Genomic DNA, 19,701 nt, shown 5'->3' with positions numbered 1-19,701 from the left:
GCAATGTCTGGAGGTATTTTTGGTTGTCACCCTGGGAGGGACTACTACTGGCATCTAGTGGATAGAAGTCAGGGTTGCTGCTTAACATGCTACAAAGCACAGGCCCCACAACAAAGACCTGTCTGGCCCAAAATGTCTGTAGTGCTGAGGTTGAGAAATCCTTTATTAGATTTTTCAGCGGAATCATGTACATATTGATAGCATTGTTAGCATCTCATTGCAATTGTACAGTGCTCTTCACTAAGAATAAAGAATTTAATTTGACAAAGAAGTTTAATGAAAGAGCTATTCCTCTAAAATAGTCAACTAATTCTAATGTACACATATGTTTTTCCTTTGGAGTAAATTGCATTTTTCCTTATTACTTCCAGAAAAGTAATTTGTGTTACTTTGCTGCCTAATACAGCCTTCACTATCAAAATGTGACTTCCTATGATGATTTTTGATGCCATCTCAGAAGTGTGAATTATTGTTTCAAGCAACCAGCTATTCTAAGCAATGCTTTATGCCTTGGTAGCCATTAATTAAGCTCCCATGTGGTTTTTCAAATTCTACGTTTAGTAGAAGGTACTGACCAGTACCTTATGTTAATAGGTGAAATTTAGTTTTATTAAATCATATTAACAAATACAGTAAAATAGTATAACATCTGTGAACACAGGAACAAAACACAGGAGATCATCATAATAGTGAAATACAGCATTTTCTAGTGATTGTAGCAATTTTTCTGTGTGCTCCTTTTGCAGATCATTTAATACCAGTCATGGAACTTTTTTCTTTATAAAGAGTGCAAAAGTGGTACAAAGAACTGAATACATTTCACTCAGATTCATCAGTTGTTAATGTTTGCTACCCTCGTTTTAATCATTTCTATTCTCTCTCCTATATACATTTATATGTATGTATGCATTATATACACACATTCGTACATACATAATTGTAGTGAATCATTTGATAGTTACAGAAATCATGCCCCTTTATCCCTAAATATTTCAGAATAATAATACAATACTATTATCTAATCTACAATTCTTAGTAAAATTTTGCAGTTGTCCCTGCATAATCACTTATAGCAAGGTATTAACCTGGTCCAGGATCAAATCTAGATCACACATTGCATTTAGTTGTCATGCCCCTTTGTCCTCCTTCAATCCATAATGGCTCAGCCTTCCATTGAGTTAGTCTTTCATAACATTGACTTTTTCTAAGAATGCAGGCCATTTATGTTATAAAATGTCCTTCAATTTGAATTTGTGTGATTTCTCCCCTTATTGAATTCAACTTATTTGTTTGGGTAGGAATCCTACAGAAGCAATGCTGTGTCCTTTTCAGTGCATGAAACCAGGAGACACAGAATGTCATTTTGTCCCACTGCTGATACTGACTTTTTAAGTGTAAAAACTTTTGTGGCTCCTTAATTTCTTCTTTCATCTCCTCTTTAAGAACTGCTTCAGATAGAAATCTCAGGACTATTATAATAGCTTTCTTTGGAAGGTAAGGTATTACTGAATAGCTAATATGTAATATCTCCTTTAGTTCTCACAACTGTTCTTCATTCATTAGCATCTGCTGTATGTCATACAAGAAGCAATCCATGGCTTCCAAAAATTTACAGTGTAGGGGAAGTACAATTATAGTGCAGAGGTCAGTGCTGGGAGACTGGGATGCACAACTGCTCTGAGAACATTCAAGAAGGGTGCCTGACTCAGCACGAGGGACCATCATCAGGGATAGCTTCCTAGAGTCAGTGAAGCCTGAGCCAACTGTGGAAGATGATTAAGAGTTAGTGAAAGCAAAGGAGAGCCATTATAGCCCAAAGGAATAAAAAGCGTGAGACTGAGAGACTGCAGAGACCATGGCTTATTCTCAGAGTCAGAATGGTTTTAGGATGGGCCAAGCCTAGGGCACACGGAGGGAGCCCCAGGAGATGCTGAAACGATAGGCCTGTCCAGAGCGTTGAGGCCTCTGTATATCAGCTGAGGAAGCTGAAGTCTGTCCTGAAGTTTTATGAGCAGCCAGTGAAGATTTTTAAGGGAGGAGGATGATCGCTCACTCATTAAACAGGTGGAGTCAGTAAGCATTTACTGTATCCCCAGCCTTGTTCTAGGGACTGGGAATTTAGCAGTAAGAGAAATAAGTCTCTTGCTTTGGGGGAGCTTACACTCTTACATCACATTTTAAAAGATCTTGTTATCAATAGGACAAAGAATAGAGGCACAGAGATTAGTTAAAAGGTAATTAACCCTACTCTGTGGTTATCTCCACTGTTGAAATGTTTTAAATTGCCTTTACCTATAGCTATAATGTCACCAAATTGAGACTAAAAGTAGTGTCCTAGATAAAAATCATTTATGCCAATTACACTCTGAATTTCAGTCCTGGCCTGTACTATGTAAGCAATTTAAGATCATTCCGTTTCTTTTTTTCATGTTACAGAATCTGACAGCTCATAGTTACTTTTTAGGACTGTCGATCCTTAAGAGGAATCTAACAGATTTCCCAGGACTTAGACATATAACTCGGTTCTTCTCTTTTCTTCATGTCTGTGATGTATAATTAATCATAGATTACTTCATTTTGTTTCATTTCATTTACAACATTTATGAGCTTCACTTTGTCAGAATGAAATGCTTGTCCCCTCCTTTCCTTTCCAAAGTGGCATAATTAGTGTTAGCATCTTTTTTAACAGGCTACATAAAGTTTAGTGGCTGGATTAAATCAAGTCATTAACATAATGTGCTACCCAATTTGCCCCTATCTCTCTTCATTTCCAGGACATCAAAGTGCCACAGAGCACCAGTGTAATTGGGCCTTGCTGGCCTGTCAGATTCCGTCAGCCTGATGACTGCTGCTTTTACTAAAAAGCTTCTAGGCATGATAATGAATGGGGGTGAGGGTGGGGAGGGAGTCTGAGAAATGTAAAACTTTGGACATTTCTCTATGAATATTTTATTAATTTGAATAATCAGAAGTTAACAGTATCAATTTGATGTATAATACATTGATTAAAAGCCTTGTTTTAGGTCCTCAAAATAGATATCAAAACTGAAAATTTGCATCTGCCATGGCATTAAGGAAAAAAGAATTATAATCCTTCTTTCACATTATTTCTAATTTTTATCATTTAAGCAGTGCGTCATTCAGTTTTCACAACTAAATGCATTGCCTTCAGCTCACAGATTTCTTCAAGTGTGCCCACAGGTGAGAATGAGAAATCACAGGCTAAAACAGCAGTGCTCTTTTTTGTGCAATGCATGTTTACATCTTTCTCCATTCCTAACTAACAGCAATTTTGTAAAAGCTGCCATAGTCAGTCAGATTAAAATGCATTTCCACCTGGAAGCCAGGTTCTCCTCAACAAAATGAGCAGGCATTCCCAGGCAATCACAGTAGTGATGTCCAGCAAAAATGTTTTAAAGCTTTTGCAAAAGACAGAATGCATAAAACGATTCACTCCTGTTGGCATTCATGTATTAAAAGTGATTAAGTCACTTCAGAATCAAATATGATATCCTATCAGTGGGTAAAGTACACTCCTCCCACTGTTTTACATATAGAAGCTTAAGCTACATTACTAAAAATATTGTATTACTCTCCTGATATTAGTTGCTTTTAAAATTATTTTTAATGTTTTGCAACTTAGTTATCTCTTGCTGATATACCATGAACTATATACTGCTACATATAGCAGTATATGTAGTATATACTGTATATACTAGTGTATATACTGTATGTATAGTATATAGTATATACTGTATATACTAGTGTATATGCTGTATGTATAGTATATAGCATATACTATATATAGTATATAGCAGTATACTCTACTTCTTTACACATGTGCATAATATTACATTGTATAGCTAAACTTTATTTATTTAAATAAGTGCCTTTTCATGGACCCTTTGGTTTCTTTCAATTTTTGCCAATATAAACATTTCCAGCTGAAATGCGTTTATACATAATGTATGAAAATTACTGTTTTCTGACATCACGTTTTTTGTCAAACTAATGAGTAAGAAATTATATCACTGATGATTCCATTTTAAAAGCAAACAAAAAGATATATTTGTACATACATGCTTATGTATTTTTATATGAGCATACAGATCTAACATTGGGGTTCATGTAAGCAAAGGAAAGGCTTCTCAGGTGGTTCAGTGGTAAAGAATCTACCTGCCAATGCAGGAGAAGCAGGAGACATGGGTTCAATCCATGGTTTGGGAAGATCTGCCCTGCTAGAGAAAATGACAACCCACTTCAGTGTTATTGCTTGAGAAATCCCATGGACAGAGAAGCCTGGTGGGCTACAGTCCATGGGGTCGCAAAGAGTCAGACATGAGCACACACAATCAAAGAAAATGTTTGAAAGTATATAATCAAAACATTGTACTGCAGTATCTCTGGGACATGGGTCTGGGTAAGAGTCAACAAACTATAATCCATGTGTCAAATCCAGCCCTCTACTTATTTTTGTAAATAAAGTCTTATTGGAACACACCACACTCATCCTTTACAGGTTGTCTGTGGCCTCTTCATGTGCAAGAGAAGAGTTGAGTATTGCCAACAGAGACCATTATAGCCTGCCATGCAAAAAATATTTGCTATCTGGCCTTTACAGGAAAGAAGCATCTGCCAACTCCTAAGTTAAGGAATGGGAGGAAACGAGGAACTTTGATCTTTTACTTTCTAGGATTTTTATTGTTGAATTATTTTTAGTGATGAGTATAGACTGCTTCTGGGCTTCCCCAGTGGCTCAGCGGTAAAGAATCTACCTGCAATTCAGGAGATGTGGGTAAGATCCCTGGGTTGGGAAGATCCCCTGGAGGAGGGCACAGCAACTGACTCCAGTATTCTTGCCTGGAGAATCCCATGGACAGAGAAGCCTGGCGGGCTACAGTCCATAGGGTCACAAAGAGTCAGACACAGCTGAAGCAACTGAGCACGCACACACGCAGAGACTACTTCTAAAAAGGGAATAATTTGTTAGCTAATTGTGTACTAAAATGTTAACTAATAACTAAAGAATAGTTTAATATGAGTTGTGGAAGCTTATCTATAAATGTCTTAGAGAGGGTCAATAAATAGAGGGTGAGTCTTTTCTGGTTTAGAGCCATGGATTGCCCAAGTGTGGTCCTCAGACTAGCAGCATCAGGATGACCTGAGAATTTGTGAGCGATGCAAATTCTTGGACCCCATGCTAGACCTAATGAATCAGAAACTCTGAGTCTGGAGCCCAGCAATCTGTGCCTTGTCAACTCTTTCATGTTGTCCTGGGATATGCTAAAATTTGACAACCACCTCTTTAGGGAAAGGCGGTACTTCTCACCATGGCTACAAGTTAGAACCACCTAGGGAGCACATTTAAATGCCAAGGCCCAGGCTCCACTCAGATCAGTTAGACCAGAATTTTCTTTAAAGCTCCCCACGTGATATTAGTAGGCAGCCAAAATTGAGTCCCTGTTTTATCACATCTGTTCTCAATGATGGTTAAAGTGGAACGGCATATCAAAATCACCTGAAATTGAGGGTCATTTAAAAAATTCTTCCCTTCTTCACAGCTGCCATAGTAAGCCACAGTTAATGATGGAGATGTGTTATATCCCTCAGGTGTACTAGGGAAAAATACTCCAACCATTGCTTTAGAACATGTGGTAACGAGCTTCTGTAATTTGCTGACCATTATAGATACAGTGATTTTCATGGTATATAAAGGAGACAATGTTCTAAAAATAAACACTCTCAACCTCAGCATCATTTTGATCTCCAACACTGAAGTTTTTACTATTTGTATTATTTGTTCAACACAGTAGGTTTTAATAGAACATATGATAAAAGAAAGGTTACTGCCACTGATGAAAACTGGATTGAGTTTGTTTTGTTTGTTAAAAACATCATCTTAACAGTTTGTGCTCTTCTTTACTCGTATTTCTCCCAAAGAACTATTATTATTTTTAAAATCAAAGACTTTTCAACCAAAACTTGCATGAAGAATGGATTTGATTACTAATAAGTGGAAGCTCTGGAGCCTAGTATGAGGTCTGCTGCTGCTGCTGCTAAGTCGCATCAGTCGTGTCTGACTCTCTGCGACCTCATAGACGGCAGCCCACCAGGTTTCTCTGTCCCTAGGATTCTCCAGGCAAGTACACTGAGTGGGCTGCCTTTGCCTTCTCCAAGTATGAGGTCTAGGGGACTCTTTTTGAGGCTCTGAGGTGCTTGTGCCTACCCCCAGCCTGAAGAAGGCAAGTTATAAGCATCATATTTAATCATTAATCATTCCTACCTACTCTACTTACTTATGGCTCTGTCAGTCCCAATGCTGAGTTTGACTTTTTGAACCAAATATTTTGAGCTTGTCTTAGACCTCACTTAAATTAAACTTTTATTAAAGGTCACAGACATAGATTCATAACCTTCCATTTCCATTTTGTCTCGATTATTATAAAGTACCAAGTTCTTCATAGGCTTTATTTGAATTTATTTACACACATATACATACACAAAACATTTTTATGACAATAAAATAACGCTCATGTAAATTTGTGTAACCATTAGGAAAGTAACTTGATAATCCTGTTTAATTTCTTATATCTGTCACCCAGCAATTCTAAGAGAACTACTCACATACACAAGAAAACAAAGGGATATTCAATGCAACATTGTTTTAATTGCAAAAAATTCTAAACATTTTGTTCATCAATAGAGAAACAGACTCAGTTCAGTTCAGTTGCTCAGTTGTGTCTGACTCTTTGTGACCCCATGGACTGCAGCACACCAGGCTTCCCTGTCCATCACCAACTCCGGGAGCTTACACAAACTCATGTCCATCGAGTTGGTGATGCCATCCAACCATCTCATCCTCTGTCGTCCCCTTCTCCTCCTGCCTTCAATCTTTCCCAGCATCAGAGTCTCTTCCAGTGAGTCGGTTCTTCACATCAGGTGGCCAAAGTATTGGAGTCTCAGCTTCATCATCAGTCCTTCCAATGAATACTCAGTACTGATTTCCTTTAGGAGTGCCTGGTTGGATCTCCTTGCAGTCGAAGGGACTCTCAAGAGTCCTCTCCAACACCACAGTTTAGAAGAGAAATAGACTAGAAATTAATTACATATATAATATAAATGGAATTCTGTACAACAGGTAATATTAATGAGTTAGATTTCAATTATAACCATAAATCTCAAAATATAGCATTGAGTGAAAAAATTGCAGAATAATTCGTAGAGGACGGTATCATTCATATAAAATCTAAAAACAGAAAACAATAAGTTATTGATCAATATATACATACGTAGTTCAGTTCAGTTCAGTAGCCCAGTCGTGTCCGACTCTGCGACCCCACGGATTGCAGCACGCCAGGCCTCCCTGTCCATCACCAACTCCCAGAGTTCACTCAGACTCACGTCCATCAAGTCAGTGATGCCATCCAGCCACCTCATCCTCGGTCGTCCCCTTCACCTGCCCCCAGTCATACGTAGTAGAAAATATAAAAGCATGATTGGTCATGATACACATCAACTTCAGGATAGTGGTTACTTCTGGGGGAAATAAGAAGGGATGGGAAAGGAATTGGGAGGGGGCACTTTTCCCTGAATCTGAAATATTTTATTTCTCCCACAATAAAAACAAAAAGATTTAAATCAGATATAGCAAAAAAGTAAAATCTGTTTAAGATGGTGAGTACTTGAACATGTCAAATTATTTTCTTTATAGTTTAAAAAGTTAAAGAAATGCTTGTTTGCTGAAGAATTAAGAATGAAATAAAATTCACATACAATCTCCTGCAATAGTGAGATTTAAATCTAACTGACTGAAACAAGTTCCAAACCTTTATCAGAGGACATTCTCAGTTAAGCAATACTGTGTTTAAGAGCTGTCAAGTTGAATTAAGTTTTTAGAAGCCTAACAATCCAACCCCAGTGTGGCTGCTATGATTGTTGAAACCAGAGGAAGAATTCAGCATGATCTTCTGAAGTAAAACATTTAAAAAGTAAGCTTGCCAATAAAAGCCCAAGTAAATACTATAGAGAAATATGGCCTAAAATGAGAATTATAGCATCAGTCAGGAAGCAGGAGTGGAATTGAGCCAAAATCATGAGAACTCTAATTTTTTTTTCTCTGAGAGTAATACAAGCTGTCATCACATTTCCAGATCATTCAATCACATAAAGTATAGTGTCCATCCATACAGACAACTGAAAGGAAGTTGCACACAGTTCTTATTTGAGAGATTTCTGTTACTGCTGCTCACCACAATCAGAAATTTTAAATGTTCTTTTTGTATGCTGATGCTGACATCTGGCTAACTAGGGAAGCTAATAGGGTAACCGGTGAACAGGAGAGAAAATGTACTGAGAAGTACTGAGAGGCCCACAGCCCATTCTGGCTAGCTAACGTATTGTATGAGCAGAGTGTCATTCAGAGGAATGACCACGTGGGTTCCTCTGGTGGTCTTGAACAGACGTTATTCTGGCATCCGTCTGAAACACTGTGCTTCAATCACTGTCATGTGAATCAGTATATTGTTATCCCTTCCAGTTCACCTAATTGAACTTTTTTTTCCCATTATTTCATGATGAGAATTTGCAAACACAGAGAAGCTGATATAACAATACCCTACCTTAGATTCTACAAAACTGACCCATCTTTGAAACAGTATTATTCAATTAAAATCTAGACTGGCAAGATTTCTATGTTTTTCAACAGTTTCAACTTCCCACAATATAGCAGACACAATCAATATTTGCTAAAGGAGCTGCACTAATAATTGCAGCTTCACATATTTCTGGCAATATAGAAAAGATATTCACAATATATAGAAGATCCTCAGCATTCCCTTGACTCAATGTCGTTAAGTATTTATTGAGAGCCTCCTAAGTGCCAGATCCTAGAGAGGATGTTAAATAGCAAAAGATGAATAAGATATGGTCCTGGCCTCCAGGAATTCACAGTCTACAGAGCGAGGCAGATATGTAAACAAATCCATGAAATCCAGTGTGGGTGAAAAGTGCAGCGCGGGCCCAGAGGAGGAACCAAGTCAGTCTTGGAAATCAGGAGTAATGCCCTCATAAAAGGAGTACATGCGTGGCCCAGGGCTTCAAATAAATGGAATTTTGTCTGATAGAGGAGATTTCAGATGCAAAAGCTCAGCAATAGAAACAGTACACCACAGGTCTGGGGAAATGGCTAGAGTATAGGGTAATAAGTTTCCAAGCAGAAAGGTGATACCCAATTTGTTTTAGAGAAGGCACCCTGCCACCAGAAGAATAGTTGAGGCTATAGGCAGGAGACTAGAGGGAGGAGGGCCTCACCTTTCTCACAGCCATGAGCATAGAGCCACTTATTTTTTGAGTGTGTACTGATACAGTCAGCAAGATCTGGCTTCCCTAGTGGCTCAGATGGTAAAGAATCTGCTTGCAATGCAGGAGATCCGGGTTCAATCCCTGGGTTGGGAAGCTCCCCTGGAGAAGGAAATGGCAACCTACTCTGGTATCCTTGCCTGAAGAATTCCATGGACAGAGGAGCCTGGTGGGCTACAGACCAGGGGGTCTCAAAGAGTTGGACGTGACTGAACGACTTAACACTCCACAGCAAGACTACAGTCCCTCTATAACTAAAACAGCCTTATACCACCCGTCTGTCTGCTTGGAAGTCAGGAGTAATGCCCTCATAAAAGGAGTACATGCGTGGCCCAGGGCTTCAAATAAATGGAATTTTGTCTGATAGAGAAGATTTCAGATGTAAAAGCTCAGCAATATAAACAGTACACCACAGGTCTGGGGAAATGGCCAGAGTATAGGGTAACAACTCTACCAACCAGTTATCTTTTGTGATTCCTTCTGATTTCTCCCCACTTACTCTGTAGTGATTATTGTTTGTTGTTTAGTCCCAAAGTCGTGTCCAACTCCCTTGTGACCCCGTGGACTCTAGTCCACCAGGCTTCTCTGTCCATGGGATTTCCCAGGGAAGAATACTGAAGTGGGCTGCCATTTCTTTCTCCAGGGCATCTTCCTGACCCAGGGATCAAACCTGCATCTCCTGCTTTTGCAGGTGGATTGTTTAGCCCTGAGCCACCTGGGAAACTCTCTGTCTCCTTATTCTGTGAAACTACTTTCTAACTATTGGAAACTGTTGAATTAGTTCCTTCCTCAGATCATGTGAGAACATGAAAGAAGTTTCTCTAGAGATAAAAATGAGAAAAGAAACCACATCTTGTTTTGTCTTTGTATTTCCAGTAGCTGACACAGTGTTGAAATATCTTCAGCTTTCCTTAATTCAGTGAACCACTGAAATATTTAGAAAGTTAAAGGAATAGAAATGAATGATCTATAGGATATGGTGGGTGTGAAAATGGAGATTTGCAAGAATGGCTCCAAGGTCTCCTGGTTGTGGGTGACCAGGTGGACAGTGATGTCATCAGCTGAGATAACAACTATCAGGATGAATGACAATGGTGGAGAGGAGAGATCGGCAGTTCATTTTTTACACTAAGTTGGAGTTGTCTGCTACACAGTTGATGTGCTTCTTAATCTTCAGAATCTTTGCATATCATCTGCTGCTGCTGCTGCTGCTGCTAAATCACTTCAGTCGTGTCCGACTCTGTGCGACCCCATAGACGGCAGCCCACCAGGCTCCACAGTCCCTGGGATTCTCCAGGCAAGAACACTGGGGTGGGTTGCCACTTCCTTCTCCAATGCATGAAAGTGAAAAGTGAAAGTGAAGTCGCTCAGTCGTGTCCGACTCTGTGCGACCCCATGGACTGCAGCCTACCAGGCTCCCCTGTCCATGGGATTTTCCAGGCAAGAGTACTGGAGTGGGGTACCGTTGCCTTCTCCAGCATCTAGTTGAACTTTTGATTCACAGAGGCATGAGCATAACCAGAATTGTTCCAGCATTGAAAAAGAAGCTGACTAGGCCAATTAGCCAAAATTTATAATGTTTGGAAATTGTTTATTCAGGGCTTCCCTAGATACATACTATTTGAAACTTATCCCTTTTTGGACTTAGGTTGATTCGTGTCACCTTAAAGGAACAAAGAAATAATAACTGATAACTCTGTTAAGTTAGAGAATTAAAAAGGACATAATCTAGAGTTAAGGAAGCTGGGGTGGTGGGAGGGAAACTAAGAAAAAAGAAAAAAATGATCTGGGCCAGAAAGCAGACAGACATCATAAAAAGAACTGTAAAGCTTTTTTGAGGGAGGGGGTAATATAGTGGGTTTCTCTTGGTTTCTATGGTTTTGGTATTCCGTTTGTTTGTTATCCAAGTATCTACATTTTTTATTTAGTATGTAGACTATATTTTGTATATAGTCTTATTTGACAGCCCAAGTTCGTTCTTGTAGTAATACAAGTTTTCATACGGGGATTGTACAGTTAATATATTATTAATTTAAAAAAAACACTTAAATAAATTTGATTCCCTTGCTATTTAAAAGTTAATTTGTCTCTTCATTGGATTCTGTGATAACCAGATTTTAAATTCCTCTCATTCACAATGTGAAAATAACTATGTATACACCTCTTTTGCCTTTGTTATAAGCTGTTTTCTTTTAATTCTTTTGTGCAGAAGCAGTCTAACCACAGCACAGGAATGTTTTATGTTATTGTCATAACAATTCTAAGTTTGTCAAATTGCAAGTTATATAAAAGACTTAATTATGCATTGTGCTGCAGTTGAACCAGAAGTATAAAATAGTTTGTGTGTATGCTATTTTGACAACCACAATACATTTTAAGGAAAAATAATATTTAAAATGTTTTCTTTACTATGTTAGTCTTTGGCAAGCAGAGAAGGGCTTTCTGAAGTGAGATTAGACAATAGAGCCAACTTCATTTTTTATGCACGTGAACAGAGAGGGCTTGAGGTTATTAGTTGAAACCGAGTAACCTTTCCAGGCTTTCATCTCTTTCTTTTCAAATTTGAATATGAAAAGCATATTCAAGTCAAAGACCATCACTTTAATGACATTTGGCAGTCATTTGATTTATTAGGTTTTAGAAAAAATTTTCCCTTAAATATTTCATCATACTATGCTAATCCTAGTAATATTGCCAGCTGCAGCCTTGTACCTGTATTAGTGGAGACAGAATGGTGTGGAATTTTCTCTGTCATCCTAGTAAAATTTCCATGAATCTACTGAATAATAAAATAACCTTATTGAAATATTCAGATTTGGGTTTTTAGTTAAAGTGTCTTAGAATACATAATAAAAGAGAATGTCTTTTGAAAGAAGGGGGTAAAATTACTTCATCAAATATTGAGGGGGTTTGCCAGCAATGGAAATTGTTCTTTATGGGAATATTCTCTACAATAGGGTACTTAGGCTTTTCAGTTTGATTAATTATATTATATACTTTGAAATATCAAAATAGTAATTGCTATGGTGAATTTACACACTGATTTACATTTGACAGTGAATTCCTAAAAGTTAGTTATATAAGCAGGTCTTAATATCAGGATTTTTAGTATTATTTTAAGTTATATAATTTACAGTAGCATACCTCTGAATTTAATAAAGAGAGATTTAGTAAGGGGGAATAAAGAACAAATTTTTAATTGTAAACATTTAAAATTAAATTCAGTGTAAACATTTAATTGTGGAATTATCTTGGTGTGATCTAATTTTTAAGTCATAGTCTATCATTTGTTTTAAATTATTGCTCAAGGAAGCATATGACTCACATATAATGTTTGTTACACTAAAATCTATTAAATAAGGATTGAGATGAAAATTATACAAATATATTTTTTCATTAATTCTATAAAAATGAGATAATAAAGTATAAGAAAATTATGTTAAATTCAATAAAAATTTGTCTTTTGTTTGAAAACTTATTACTCATGAAATGAAATATGTTATGGAAGAATACACAAGAGAATGAGCTGTAGCCCTACTTAATATGGATTCATACAGTTATTTATGTTAGCATAATAGCTATAAAGTGTTCAACAGGCTTTGATCTTTGAATAACCGAAACTTTCTCAGGTACCATAGAGTAAAATAAAAGCAGTGATAAACATGTATTTCACTACATAGTTTGAAACAAGGCCAACTGATGTGTGTCATTCTGAAAGCAATTGGAGATGAAGACCTCATAATCTTCACTCCTGATGGACTACTAGGGGGTATTTATAGCCTCAAATGTAAATCGGGAGACTATTGCCATGACACTGTTAACTTCAAACCCTGGGGCATTGGAAGCTCATTCTCTCTCTCTCTGTCGTGAATAATCTATCATGTGTAACTAGACTGTAGGGTACAATACCTTCCAAAAAAAGAAATCAACGAAGGCCAGTACCTTCATGTTTTATTTAAAATCGACAGTGACAAAAGAGTAAAGGATTTTTTTTGTTCTTTTTTGTTGTTGTTGTTTCTTTATTGTGTTTTGTTTTTGCTCTTTAAACAGCCACCAGAAAAAATCCGGATTGAGATCATAGCCCTTAGCCTTAATGATTCCCGAGTAACTGCAGATGACACTATCCAGCGACTCTTTGTGGAATGCAGATTCTACAGTCTTCCTGCTGAAGAGACACCCGTGTCACTTCCCAAACCCAAGAGCGGCCAGTGGGTCTACTATAATTATAGCAATGGTAGGTATGGTATTTATAATATAGACTTTTATCTGTGAAGGAAGCCAAAGGAACACAAGAAAGTACAGTTGTTTAATGTTCACATAAAATCATGGAAGTATAATCAGAATAATTAATGAAGTCAAACCTGTAGCATAAGGATTAAGAAATTAATTTTAAAGTTCAGTTGGTCCTTTGTGTCTGTGGGTTCTGCATCTTCAGATTCAACTGAAACACTTGAGGAAAAAAATTCCAAGCAATTCCAAGAAGCAAAACTTACACTTACCATGCATCCACAACTATTTACATCGTAAAGTTTCATAAGTAATCCAGGGATGATTTAAAGTATACAGGATGTGCACAGGTCATATGCAAATACTATGCCATTTCATATAATGGCAGCATCCTTGGATTTTGATAGCTGCAGGGATCCTGGAACCAACCCCTCCTTGATACTAAGGGACAACTGTAATGCTAAAGTTATATCAAAAACAGTGGGAAAAAGATGTTCTAGATCTTCCTGCGATATCACAGTATCAGTAGAAAAATGCCACCTGCATCTAAAGTTGGATTTAATTAAAAAAATGTATTTCAAGGGGAATAAAAGTACCATTTTTTTAATCATGATTCTAACAATTGAATGTCCTATTTTTTTCCGCTCAGTATTGTCACATAGATGTTTTTTTACAATATACATGTATATATACATGTATATCTCTCCTAGTGTCTAGATGTTCAGGATTTTAATTGAGTGATATAAGTTTTTACAGTATCTTTTCATTTTTAGCCCACACATCCCTTTATAACAGCCAGCAGGTTTTCTGTTTTAAGGCTTTATCATCTATCAGCTGCTGGTGCTGCTGCTGCTGCTGCTGCTGCTGCTGCTGCTGCTGCTGCTGCTGCTAAGTCGCTTTAGTTGTGTCTTACTCTGTGCGACCCCATACACGGCAGCCCACCAGGCTCCACCGTCCCTGGGATTCTCCAGGCAAGAACACTGGAGTGGGTTGTCATTTCCTTCTCCAATGCATGAAAGTGAAAAGTGAAAGTGAAGTCACTCAGTCGTGTCCAACTCTCAGCAGCCCCGTGGACTGCAGCCTACCAGGCTCCTCCGTCCATGGGATTTTCCAGGCAAGAGTACTGGGGTGGGATGCCATTGCCTTCTCTGATCTATCAGCTAGTTCACATGAAAATCTGCTAGGCCAGTACAGACCCAATAAGCACTCTGTAAATTCCTAGATGAACCACCTTTAGAGTGATTTTAAGGATGGTAGGTATCAGTGTATAATTAGAGGGGAGTAAAAAATCTTACCAGGCTGCCATGACCATAAATCAAGACTGCTTATTAAGTTCTTCAAAAGCCCTGTGTTAAAACAAACAGAAAGATGGAGTGTTGCATTGCCTTTAGCAAAACAGGCCATCTCATGCTAGTTGAACACCAATATTTTTTTCTCATAAGTTTTGTAAATTTCATTTTGATCAATATGTACAATCATACTATTGTGCCAATAGGATTGTGAATGCTCATGGTTGGTTGGTTTGTTTTGCAACTGGCATTTTTAGAAACATGTTCACTGCTTGAGATAGTAATCATGAGTATGTAGAGATCTGGGCTAGTCAGCCTTGTATCTACAGTTCTTACTAGTTATGAGAACTTGGGCAAGGTGTTTAAATTTCATGATTCCCCATTTTATCTATTGAATAAGGTGCTAAGAACCCTTCCAGTTCAGAGTCTATCATTCTATGATTAAGAAGTAGGTTGAGAAGTCCCTTGAGGAATAAGTAGTGTGGTCAGGATAAGAATCTGATTTCTCCTTCCTATCACTGACCTGATCTAACAGAACATTTCCAAAGACTTCCTCACACTTTCTAGAGATCTTTTAACTGCAAAGTATCAGAAAAGTAAGCCATAATCACAGTATTTATTAGTAATGAAATAACTGTTACTGAACTAATTTTAATGAAGGTACTCCCAAGAAAAGAGACAAGCTCTTCTGTTTGTTTCTTTTTTTAAATTATTATTCATTGTAAAGGTTAGCAGGAGACTGGTTGAACTGACAACAAAGTTGTTTTTTAGAAGTTGGTTATGCATTGAGAAATTTGGCCATCTGCAGCACAGCAGATGTTTCCATTTGCTTAAGGAGCAATGCACATTATTCTTTGGGGAAACCTGTGGTACATGCTCAAGTTTCCTGGATTTTGTTCAGTCTCACATGATGACCTAGGTCTGTTTGGGCTTTTTGTCAGTTGCTAGGCTGGGGCTTCCCTGATAGCTCAATTGGTAAAGAATCCACCTCCAATGCAAGAGACCCTGGTTCGATTCCTGGGTCAGGAAGATCTGCTGGAGAAGAGGTAGGCTACACACTCCAATATTCTCGGGCTTCCCTTTTGGCTCAGCTGGTAAAGAATCCACCTGCAAAGCAGGAGACCTGGGTTGGATCCCTGGGTTGGGAAGATCCCCTAGAGAAGGGAACAGCTACCCACTCCAGTACCCTGGCCTGGAGAATTCCATGGACTGTATACTCCATGCGGTGACAAGTAGTCAGACACAACTAAGCGACTTTCACTCACTTCAGGTTGGTTACTTGGCACTGATTTGGTTTTTTGGTTTTTTGTGTGGTTTTTTTTTTTTATATTTTCCTTTTACTACAAGATGTACTACTAACTGGTATTTTAGTATTTCTGATGAATTATTAATAATCACCTGATAGCAACAAGAAAACCAATAATCTATTTGAATTGAATTCTTTAGAAGTATTTACTATACTTTTCTGCAGCTTCTATTTCTACCTATTGAATTTTGACTATATAGAATTTTCAAGGTTAATTGAAAAGAATTTTAAGGATATTTATATGGTGGGAAGGGAGAGAAATGTACTTTGGGCTTAGAAGCAAATTAATGCTGTTTTATATCTATTGTATCTAAAACAATGAAGTCCTAGATCATCAGCAAATCTGAGAAATAATTAACCTTGTAGAAGGCTTTTCACTTAAGGAAGACATATTGAAAGTGCTTATTTTTAAATTAATATGTTTGCATCTTCTTCCTTGTAGGAGAATCTCCTTGAATCTTTGCTTCATAAATAACTTCTCTCATTCATCTAATTATTGTAATGATTTAACAGTCACTTGTTACTTGATATAAAAGGTCAATATAATATAGCCTTCAGTTCAGTTCAGTCACTCAGTCGTGTCTGACTCTTTGCGACCCCATGAATCACAGCACGCCAGGCCTCCCTGTCCATCACCAACTCCCAGAGTTCACTCAGATTCATGTCCATCGAGTCAGTGATGCCATCCAGCCATCTCATCCTCTGTCATCCCCTTCTTCTCCTGCCCCCAATCCCTCCCAGCATCAAAGTCTTTTCCAGTGAGGCAACTCTTTGCATGAGGTGGCCAAAGTACTGGAGCTTCAGCTTTAGCATCATTCCTTCCAAAGAAATCCCAGGGCTGATCTCCTTCAGAATGGACTGGTTGGATCTCCTTGCAGTCCTTACATCTTCCAAATCTTATTAAATGTTAATGAAAGTAGTTTTATTTCCAAACTGACTTTTTAACTGAGACAGAAAATTTAAAGGCCCGCTAGTGCATGCTGTCTCCTATTGGAACACCATACCAATTGAGAGGTGAACTGAACCTTGCGATGATTTTACTCTGTGGTATGACTTGAATCAACTCAGAAGAGATCTGTATACTGAGGCCTGAATTAGGTACATAAAATGAGAGGTTTACACTAGTGATCCCCAGGATTATTCATAGCTTAATTCAGTCTTTATTAAGAGGTGTTAGTACCAGTTTCACATACACAAAATAGATCTTTTTTAGGGGTACTAACACTAGGGGGAAAAAAAAGAATCAAAGTTGAATTAACTTGCTAGACATCGGTAGCAAAAACAAAAGTTGTATTTTATTGAGCTTGAAAATGTTGCTTGGAGAAGGCTGAGAGAGCAAGAGAATAGTTTGGTTGAAAAAAAAAATAAGATTAATGGTAGATCTAAAGAATGTTGTCTGGGCTGAATAACATCTTCTAGAGAGTTGACAGTGGGAAGGAAAAAAGATTAATGAAATCATCCAACGTTTTTATGAGTCTTATACAGATCTAGGCCTTTAGTCTCTGAGCACTGACCAGTCCATCTGTTGGAACAATTAAAGTTTAATTCAGAAGATGCAAAGGATGCAGAACTTTAGACTTTGTTACTGGTGGGAGGAAAACCTTGGCAAAGATGAGGACTGAGGGGAGATACTACTTTAACACAAAAGTTATCTGAGATTCAAGGTTATCAACCCTTAGCCTGCCAGGTGCCTCTGTCCATGAGATTCTCCAGGCAAGAATACTGGAGGGGGTTGCTACACCCTCCTCGAGGGGATCTTCCAGACCCAGGGGTCGAACCTGCATCTCTTACGTCTCCTGCATTGGCAGGTGGGTTCTTTACCGCTAATGCCACCTGGGAAGCCCCCTTATATAATTAAACTATCTGCATTTCTTCTGCCAAATAACATTGCTAAAGAAAATAGGGATTTCCCCAACCTGTAGACGTGAGGGATGTAGTTTCTGATTTGTTTTTGTTTTTTTATTGGAGTTTCTTTGCAATGCTTTGTTAGTTTCTGTTGTACAGCAAAGTGAATCAGTTATACGTATACATGGGTTGTGTTTTTAATGGTAGAAAACTCAAGATCACCTCAAGTATTTGGACTACTGGTTTGTTTCTTTTTTGAGACAGTCCTTTCAGTAAGTTTATGTCAAATTCTAGCAAACCCTAAACCCATGGAGCTTCTGATGAGAACGAAAGGTAATTATCTTAACTTTTGGGGAGTTCAGATTCATTCCATAATCACCAGGATTGCTTTTTAATGGATATTTTAAGTTTTGAAATGTAGATTTTTTTTTAACCCACCTAATTCAGAATATCAAATGGATATTCTTGGGATCATAAGCTGATTAGAGGTAACCTAAGTGTCTCCCACATGTTTAACACACAAAAAAATGTTTACTAGCTTCTGATCGTTTTCAAAAATCAGGGAAGGAGCTAATTTAAAAAACTGATTTCAAAAATCAACCAAGGGTCTAAACCTTGGTTCTCAATGGTATCCTGACCGGCAGCTAGGAGGATGTTAGACATGCAGATTCTCAGGCCTTCCCCATACCTACGGAGTTAGAAGTTGAAGAGGAGCCCAGTCATCTGCATTTTACCACATCCTGCAGGGATTCTGATGCACATTAAAGACTAAGAGCCATTAGGATAGATTAAGTTCCTGAAGGCCTCATTTATACAAGCAGGAGAGCTGTACTTCTCACTTGGTACACTTTTGGAGAACCAAACTCATCAATGTGTAGCTGGAGTTTTTTCTAAAAGGAAATTTTTTATTTTCAAGTATAGTTGTACAGTGTTGTATGTTAGTTTTAGGTGTACAGTGATTCAATTACATACAAACATACAGATATATATGTATATATTTCTTTTTCAGATTCTTTTCCCCTTATAAGTTATTACAAAATATTGAGTAGAGTTCCCTATGCTATAGAGTAGGTCCCTATTGTTTATCTGTTTTTTGTAGAGTAGTGTGACTTTATTGATCCAAAAGTCCTAATTTATCCCTCCCCCCACCTTTTCCCCTTTAGTAACTGTAAGTTTGTTTTCTTTCTATGCTTTGTAAATAAGTTCATTTGTCTCTCTTTTTTTCTTTTTTTTAGATTCTACATATAAGCAATATCATGTAATATTTGTCTTTCTTTGTCTGGCTTACTTCACTTAGTATGATAATCTCTGGGTCCATCCATATTGCTGCAGATAGCATTATTTCATTCTTTTCAGTGGCTGAGTAATATCCCATTGTATATACATATATTTATTTGGGAGATGTGGTATGTATACTGTGTGCGCACACATACACACACCTCCCACACATCTTCATGCATCTGTTGATGGACATTTAGGTGGCTCCCATGTCTTGACCATTGCAAATAGTGCTGCAGTGAACATTTGGGTGCATGTTTCTTTTGGAATTACAGTTTTCTCTGGATATGTACCCAGGAGTGGGATTGCTGGCTCATATGGTAGTTCTGTTTTTAGTTTCTTAAGGAAGCTTCATACTGTTCTCCATAGTGGCTGCACCATTCTACATTCCCACCAACA

General features: G+C 37.8%; 1 protein-coding gene across 2 annotated transcripts in view; it reads left to right on the top strand.

Annotated features, from left to right (window-relative positions):
• Positions 1 to 19,701, top strand: part of RPGRIP1L (RPGRIP1 like) — a 100,870-nt gene that overhangs the window by 68,021 nt on the left and 13,148 nt on the right. For both annotated transcript variants that reach the window (XM_069549853.1, XM_069549852.1), the window contains exon 23: positions 13,408 to 13,591. In XM_069549853.1, coding sequence (XP_069405954.1) covers positions 13,408 to 13,591 — 184 coding nt within the window. The remainder of the gene's footprint in view (positions 1 to 13,407; positions 13,592 to 19,701) is intronic.

The sequence above is a fragment of the Ovis canadensis genome, chromosome 14, assembly GCF_042477335.2.
Source record: "Ovis canadensis isolate MfBH-ARS-UI-01 breed Bighorn chromosome 14, ARS-UI_OviCan_v2, whole genome shotgun sequence".
NCBI lineage: Eukaryota > Metazoa > Chordata > Mammalia > Artiodactyla > Bovidae > Ovis > Ovis canadensis.
This window is presented reverse-complemented; position numbering and strand designations above follow the sequence as displayed.